This window comes from Mirounga angustirostris, unplaced genomic scaffold, assembly GCF_029215605.1.
Source record: "Mirounga angustirostris isolate CCGP_5_RB_7025 unplaced genomic scaffold, mMirAng1.0.hap1 SCAF_14, whole genome shotgun sequence".
NCBI classification, from domain to species: domain Eukaryota; kingdom Metazoa; phylum Chordata; class Mammalia; order Carnivora; family Phocidae; genus Mirounga; species Mirounga angustirostris.
Genome location: NW_026991722.1, coordinates 43384384 through 43393209, shown reverse-complemented (window position 1 = coordinate 43393209; position 8826 = coordinate 43384384). Strand labels below are relative to the sequence as shown.

Below are 8826 nucleotides of genomic sequence, written 5' to 3'. Positions count from 1 at the left end.
GGCAAAGGATTTTCATCAACAGCATATTATTCAAATTAGACAAAACTCTCAAACTCAAAATTAAGATTACCGTTTCCCAAATAGGTAAATGCTTACATTGACAGACTTAGCTCTTGTGCTTGATTTTGCCATTTTCAACACAGGAGTAGATTTTCAGTCTTAGTGAGAAGGTTTATTGGTCTAAGTGCCACTTTTTGGCACATAGGTCACCAGCCTATCCTAACTCTAAAATTACACCTGGAAACCTATTATAACCAGAGCTGCAAGATGACTTCAACAGTGAAAAGTTCGAACGCCCCGGCAGAGAAGCTGAGGTCATCATCGAATTTGAAATATTTAAAGTGGATACAAAACTGTATCCACTTGCAATGCAGACAGTTAAGTGTGTTGTTGTGGGCGATGGTGCTGTTGGTAAAACAGGTCTTCTGATATCCTACACAACAAACAAACTTCCATCTGAGTATGTACCGACTGTTTTTGACAACTATGCAGTCACAGTTATGATTGGTGGAGAGCCATATACTCTTGGACTTTTTGATACCGCAGGGCAAGAGGATTATGACAGATTACGACCGCGGAGTTATCCCCAAACAGCTGTATTTCTAGTCTGTTTTTCAGTGGTCTCTCCATCCTCATTTGAAAATGTGAAGGAAAAGTGGGTGCCTGAAATAACTCACCATTGTCCAAAGACTCCTTTCTTGCTTGTTGGGACCCAAATTGATCTCCGAGATGACCCCTCTACGATTGAGAAACTTGCCAAGAACAAACAGAAGCCTATCACTCCAGAGACTGCTGAAAAGCTGACCCATGACCTGAAGGCTGTCAAGTATGTGGAGTGTTCTGCACTCACACAGAAAGGCCTGAAGAATGTATTTGACGAAGCAATACTGGCTGCCCTGGAGCCTCCCGAACCGAAGAAGAGCTGCCGGTGTGTCCTGCTATGAACATCTCTCCAGAGCCCTTTCCGCACAGCTGGTGTCAGCATCGTACTAAAAGCAAGGTTAAATCAAACTAAAGATTAAAGATTAAAATTCGTTTTTGCAATAATGACAAATGCCCTGCACCTACCCACATGCACTCGTGTGAGACAAGGCCCGTAGGTATGGTCCCCCTCCCCCTCTCATTACTAGTTAATTTGAGTAATTGTGTATTGTCAGAAAAGGGATTAGTACTAGTTTTTGTTTCGTTGTTTCAATTTTTTGTTTGTTTTTTTTTTTTGTTTAAAAGCAAGGCCTGCTTGTGATGACTCTGTAACAGACTAATTTGGGTTGTTGAAGCTGCTCCTGGGCTCCATCCACTCTGGAGAATGATCTGGGACATTTAGGTTTTGTTTTTCTTTTTTCTTTTTTCTTTTTTTTTTTTTTGCGGGGGAGGGAGGTGGGGTGCGGGGAGTGTGTGTGGGGTTTGTTTTTATTTAGTCACGTTTTTTAAATTCATTAACCATTGGACAGCCCTTAAGGGGAGGAGGACGGATTGATTCCACATTCCACTTCCTAGATCTAGTTTAGAAAACTTGTTCCCCACCTGGTGCTCTTAGGAAGGAGTATAGTAAATACCTCATTTAATAACATACTCCTTTTTGAAAGTTGCCTTTTCTCTCCACCCTTGAGTAGGCCCAGTATTTGATGAAACTCATGAAAGTGGGTGGAACCTGTCTTGCCCCTCCTCTTTTCTAGGATGCACTATATATGTGACTGTGACTTTCAAGGAAATTTGTTTGCCATTTGATTTTTTTTTTTTTGAAGTTAATTTCTAACTTCTTTCACTGATAAAAGGATTGCACCTTTTGAAATACACCAAATGGATTGAGTACGTAATTAAAAAACATTTTTTTTCCCTGTCAGTCATTGTCTTATATGCTTAGCATAGATGTCCAGCTTAACAGTGTATGATACGGTGTTCCTAGAACACAGCTAAAGACCTGGTAAATCGAGGAAATGTGAGGGGTGGCGCTAGGAGACAGAGGTCTATGGAATGATGCACATCCTCTTTCAAGTTGGGAGGATGGAGACCAGCTTCATGAAGAAGCTGGGGGTGGGGAGAACATTTAACAACATGGGGACCAGTCAGGGGAATCCCCTTATTTCTGTTTTACATATAAGGAACCCTAGAGTAGCTAGTTAAGGCTCTCTAGTTTAATAAAAAAAATCATGAAGTCTTATGAAGACTCTTCATAAGTGTTAATAGGGATTTTATCCACTTATTTTGGTTGCAGTTTCCAATTTTTAAAAATGTTTAGGTAATCTCCACCTTCCCCAAATCCTAATTCTTGTAGATTCATTAGTGTTGAACCAATGCTTTCTCATGTCTCAATTCTTTGTATATGCATTCTTTTCAGATGTATTAAACAAAAAACCCTTCACAAGCCAAAAAATACAGTGAAAAGTTCTTCATAAAAACGGCAGCTACCATTTACCACGTACCAGGCACTTTAAAAACATTATGCATTTAATCTTAACACAACCCTAGGATATATAGGAAGTCATCATGCCCATTTTACAGATGAATAAGAATCATGGAGATTAAGTAACTTGCATAAATTTTTCATGTTATAACATATGCAACGTAAGAGGAGCTCAGATCCTGATCTACACGGTCCCTCCTAAAGCCCTAAAATGTAGAACCTCTAGAGAAAAACTGAGCTCCCAAGGACTTCTGAATAAAGACATGTATTAATAGTATCTGACTTTATTAAAGGGGACTTTGTTATCTGCCAGGTAAGATCCTGGACCATACCCAGACCTTTCCTTTCACACTGGTAGTGCCCTGGACAAGAACACAAATCAAAGTCCATATGCCTTATGTGTAAATATTAAAAGGATTAAGTCAATCTAATAAGCTATTAAATATGCTCTACACTTCTGCCTTGATAAACATACTTTAGAAGGCCTGGAAGGCCAGGTTCAAATTTGAAGACCTCAGCTCATAACGTGGCACCCTATCTCTCCTCTCACCTCCCCCTCCACATACTCTTTCAAGTCCTGGCTCTACCCCACACTGCAAGGCGCCCGACATTCACATATGTGGCCACCTACCTGACATGTTCAAACACTATTCACAACGACCCTCCCCAACCCCCCCAATAGCTGTCCCTTGGCTACTTAGTGGTGTGGTCTGCCTCCAGAGTCTAGATTTAGGAAAAAGTTCTACACAGATCCTGAAGCAAGCTCAGGTCCCTTTGGGAAGAGGATTCTGGGGACCCATGCATGGTGTAGAACATACTATTTAAAGTCCAGTCTTTGAAACCCTGCTGGTCCTTGAACTATTACAGTCTGCACCAAGTCACTATACTGAAAGCAAGCATTTAGAGCCTTTCACAACAACTGGCACTGCTATAACATCCAAGTATAGGATTTTGTGTTTTACAGAAATATTGGTCATTCATCAATAGGAAATTTCTTAAAAAGGCAGGGGTGGTAGTTCTTACACATAGGTGGATAGAAAAGCTTTGTCTTTCTGTCTAGGAGAAGAGGGGCCCAGTGTACACATCCCTTTGGCCTATAGCCTCACCTCCTATAGGGAGGGGCACAGCCTGGGGAAGGCTCCAGCAAAGACCTTCTAAAAGCATAGGCTTCTTAAAAAAAAAAAGGGGGGGGGTGGATTTCTCTTACCCAAGTCTAAGGCAGCTCCTCTGGCAACAGCACCTCTTCTGTTTTTTTCAATCTTATTTTAACAATCTACATATCTTTAGGGCCTGGTGCTCTGAAGCTGCTAGAACCGTGAAAGCAAGCTCTGTTGTGAAGTGTGTGGGCTTTGGGGATCCCAGATGACAATAAGCAGATGCATAGCTAATAAGTGGCTAAGAGAAACTAAGCCTCCAGAACTCCTGCTACCAGCCTTCTACTGATTAGCTCCAGCAGGAAAAAAAATCAGGTCAAAGCCAATAAAATTCAGCTATTAATTCAGGACTACTTTGACAGTTCAATGGAAAATTTTTAGATCTCTTGTATTTTTTCTTCTTGCCCAAACCTCAATTCCTGCTGAAAACACATTCCCTAGCCTGTTTTTCTCTGCCTGTTGATAAAGGGATTTTTAAAGTCAAAAGGAATTTGAGGTCTGTTTCAAAGAAAATGAATTTTTCGGAGTAAAATAGATCTCAAAATACTATTTGCAATCATCTTGATATTATTGCCTGAAGGTTCTGGCCAGGAAGAAATTGTTTTTAAAATGACTTGGGATAAGGAATAAGATTTGCCACTCTTTTTTTCACTCCATAATTCTATTTGTTTAAACTTTAATATGTATTTCTTTCCCTCTGCCCACCCCTTTGCATTCCCCTCACTATAGAACACACCCACACCAATAAACCAACAGCTGATGAGAGGTGGAAGAGCTCCGTTTTTAAACATGATGAAGTATTAACTTAGCAAATTCTTATTTCTGATACAGACCATAGAATAAAAGATTATACTTTTAAAATTAATAAATGCCTCCCTACAATTGACTTGTCTTTATGAAAATGCCCAACTCTAGTACTGCTCCTGGACATTTTCTATTCAAACACAAAATTTGATGGTTGGATTTTATGTAGGCAAGGAGTAAAGAAGAAATCTAGTATCTTAAGAATTCCGCTCACTCCGTCCCACAGCACATACACATCTTGTGACAAATCGACCCTCTTTCCTTTGAGGCTGGGGTTTTGTTCCATAGCAAAGATCACTATCAACTTTACATGAAGGTTAAATTAAAGATTGTAAACCAACAAGAGCTTTCAATAGCACACTTAAGATTACGTAAATAGCGTTCAGTAACACCAATACTTTAGTGAGATGCTAGGTCCCTTAAGTACATACACGATTTTAACCCTGGAATAGTCTGTCAACAATAACCCTTTTTGCTCAAACAGTGACTTGATCTCTGGAGGCATAAAATGATTTAGGTCTATTTTCTCGAGCCTTTCTTGGTATTAACTTATTTTAAGGCAGGCCCCTTTTCCTTCTGCTGGACCAGTGATTATAACCTTTAGTGGGCATAAGAATCACTTAATTTTTAAAATGCATATTCCCAGGCCATGCCCCCTAGAGATGGATTCAGTAGGCCTGAGATCTAGCCAGGTGTTTTGTTTTTTGTTTTTTGGGTTTTTTTTTATAACAAGTATCCTGGGTCATTCCAACATAGTTGTTTCATGGAACAGCCTTTGAGAAACTGTACTAGAATCTTGAATGTTTTAAGTACTGAATGGGTCAAAGAGTGCTTCCTGGCAATTTGAGCCCACTTTATTTTGATGACCAAGGTATCCGTGAGGGGGGTGGTGAGGGGCGGGAGTGCACCTTCACAAATTCACAAACAAGTACTGAATAATATAACCAAGTTGCCAAAGTAAATTCAAATCCATGGTCAAAGAATTTTGAAGTTGCCAAATTTTAGGAGATGGTCATTTCAACCCTATTAACAGGTACACCTAAAGAATAATTATATAAGGGAAAGCATCTGCTATTCAATAATTAGCATCTAGACATTGTGAAGTTCCCCTTAAACTTCTAAGTTCCTATCCATAGGAAAGAGAACCCCAAATGTTAGAGTCCTATCGCCCTATAAGGTATTAACCACGTTTGCATCTATGAGCAAATTTATTCCAATACTCGTATCTGACCAATTACATATAAATCTCCACTTCTCGAATTCTCTCTTGAGCCCACCTCACCAGCTGACTAGTTCCTTCATTAAGCAATGGGCTGAATCAAAATACTGATGTGTATTCATTTGTAGGCAAGTCAGGTTTTTATTTCGAGTTGTGCTTCCACAGCTTTAGAGGTTCTACTTAGATGCACCAATGCACTTACCTGCCAAAGCCCATTAAACCCTGTTGGTCAAGAAATACAATTTCTCGTGCTGCTTCAACCCAGGCACATCTTTTCTTGGTGCCCAAGGTGAATTTCAAGCAGCAGGAGACTCTTACTGTTTCTCTTTTTAGTCTCCTGCCTGTGTTTTGTTTTGTTTCTGGTTCTTGGCTACATTTGGTTCTGACTAGTCTGTGCACAGCCAATATACTATTTCCCATTGGTAACAGCAGTAGGGATATGGTTTTATGGTTTGACAGTGTGGTTATCTCTATCAAGATGATAGACATCTGCTCTGTCGGGAGAGAGCTTTGTCCCTTGATGTTCTCTTGTCAATTAAGAAAATATTTTGCACACATTAAATAGGAAAACAGCTTAGAAGAACGGGTGACTGTTTACCTTGATCTGTGGCTCAGATAGGATAAGTGATGTATCTGTGTTTACTATTGAGAAAAACCTTTAACCTCTCACTGTATATTATTTGAAGTATTGCCCTACCTCTGAAGGGTATAAATTAGACAATCTCAAAAAGCCTGTTTTCTGTTTGCTTATAGAGATTAATAACTGTTACATAAGTGGAACATTCCTAAGATTTCTCCAGAAAATAAACTGAATTTTAAATATGACAGCCTTTTAAGACAAAACAAGTAAACTGTTTGCCCAGTAGCATGGTTCTATAAGAATTCAAGTTCACATAATCAAGATGAACCACTGGATAAGACTAGTTTGATAGTCTGTGTTACAAAAACAGCAGTGTATTTTTTTGTGATTATAGCATAGCTCAGTATTATAAAAGAATACATTTTTAAGGATTGGATTCTGTTTTTATGAATTTCCAAAAACTTCTTATACTGGCTTATTGATCTAATAAGCTAATACTCCTATATTAAGATTATGAAAAATATAAGGCAGCCCTAGCCGTCCCTTGACAGCAAAGGAACCAAACCCTGTCTCCAACAGGCAAAGAGCCATTGCAGACAACTGGACTGATGGCAGGTGTGGCTCAGCAACACCTAGGAGATCCCCCTGAAGTGCCTGGTTCTGGGAACAGAGGACACTGCACTGAAGGGCGCTACAGGACCTCTTCTTCATAAGGCCACAACTTTCAAGATCAGGAGACTTAGTGGACTCTGCAAAATGAGAAAACAGGACTATGTCCCAAATGAAAACAAGACAAAAATCACAGCAAAAGAGCTAGATGAAAGATAAGCAATATGCCTGATCCAGAAGTCCAAGTAATGGTCATAAAGATGCTCACTGGACCTGAGAAGAGTGGAGGATCTTGTGAGACCTTCAACAAAGAAAGTATAAAAAAGAACCAATCAGACTTGAAAAACTTTGAAACTGAAATTTAAGATACACTAGAGGGCATCAATAGCAAAAGCAGAGGAACAGAGGAAGCAGAACAGACTAGCAACCTGGGAGACAGACTAATGGAAAGCAACCAAGCTGAAGAGAGTAAAGAAAGAATAGGTTAAGGGAACTGAGCAACACCATCGAACATAATAACATTCACATTATAGGTTCCCCAGAAGTAAATGGGGCAGAAAATTTGAAATAGCTGAAAACTTCCCTGATCTGGGGAAGGAAACAATCATTCAGATCCAGGAGGCACAGAAAGCCCCCAACAAAATCAACCCAAGGAGGTCTGCAACACCACACACAGTAATTAAAATGGCAAAAAGTAGTAATAGAATTTTGCAAGCAACAGTTACATGCAAGAGAAACCCCATAAGACTATGCTAATTTTTCAGCAGAAACTTTGAATAGATCATGCCATTCCCTTCTGGCTACAAAATGCTGAACGGGGAAATTCTACCGTCAAGAATGCTCTATCCAGAAAGAGCTATCATTCGGAATAGAAGGAAAGTGTTTTCCAGGCAAACAAGAGTTAAAGGAATTCACCGCTAAACCAGCCTTACAAGGAAGGCTAAAGGAAATTCTTTGAGTGGAAAGGAAAGGCCACAATCAGGAGTAAGAAAATTAGGAAAGAATTTCACAGGTACATACAAACGTACTAGAAGTAGACCAATCACTTATAAAACCAGCACAGAGGTTAAAGCACAAAAGCAGTAAAATCAGTTATATCTATAAAAATCAGTCAAGGGATTCACAAAGAGGATGTAAATTATGACATAGACCTAACACACGGGGAGAGTAAAAAAAAATTTTAAAAGCTCAAGTTCTATAGAGTTTCAGCTTAAACACAATTTATTAGATCCCTCGTTAACTAAATCTCAGGTGGATTTTAGGCAGTTTATTGGGTAATCTTCAGACACCGGAATAACTTCTAAGCAAAACACTGAAACCCAAGCACAAACTTAATATACCTACCTTTGCTTAAGATGTTTGAATTATAATTTTGAATGTTACTAGAGATGCTTATTCTTGCCACTGTAAAAAATTTATAAAACTGGATATTTATGGCTATTTGGACTGAGCTTTGCTAGTTGCCTAAACTGTGATAAGCAATTACCAATTACCTGCCTCTCTGCAAAAATGGAACTTACTTTTGTAAAAGTTCTATGGGAAATTGAAATTATACCAGGGGCATGAACATCAGAGAAATATAACCATGTGTGCAAGGTAATGCGATGGGATTGTTTTTCCAGGAAAATTAGAAAAGTAAGGTCCTCCAGAATATGAAGCATAATGGCGAACAAAATTTGAGTTTGTATACCAAGTTGTAGATATTTTGAGGGAACTTAATTTTACTTACCTTGGTTTATAATACCTGAGTCTTAAGAAGAGTAATGAAATGTTAATTTTGACGAAGTTTGCTTAGTTTTAACGGAATTATATTCACATTACTTTGTAAAAGAGCTTGAGAACCCTTTACTGCCAAATACTGTATTGATACAAACTAGAACTTGGCCTTTCTCACTATTAAAAATGGCAAGTAATCTTGAAATATTTAGTCTTAATAGGCAGTAAAATGGCTCTTCTTTACCTCTGGATAATCTGTCCAAATAGGATTCTACTCACCAGGAAAATTTTCTGTGCTTCATGCTGCTTTATCAAGTTTTTTTTTTTTTTTAATAACATC

General features: G+C 38.8%; 1 protein-coding gene across 1 annotated transcript; it reads left to right on the top strand.

Annotated features, from left to right (window-relative positions):
- The first annotated feature begins 368 nt into the window (after positions 1–368).
- Positions 369–1191, top strand: LOC135362502 (cell division control protein 42 homolog). The gene has a single exon (XM_064577787.1). The coding sequence runs from the start codon at positions 369–371 to the stop codon at positions 942–944; it is 576 nt and encodes a 191-aa protein (XP_064433857.1). The 3' UTR covers positions 945–1191.
- The last annotated feature ends 7635 nt before the right edge of the window (positions 1192–8826 follow it).

Bases quoted from the DNA above. Each gene is read 5' to 3' on its own strand.
- LOC135362502 (XM_064577787.1), top strand. From the start codon at position 369: ATGCAGACAGTTAAGTGTGTTGTTGTGGGCGATGGTGCTGTTGGTAAA.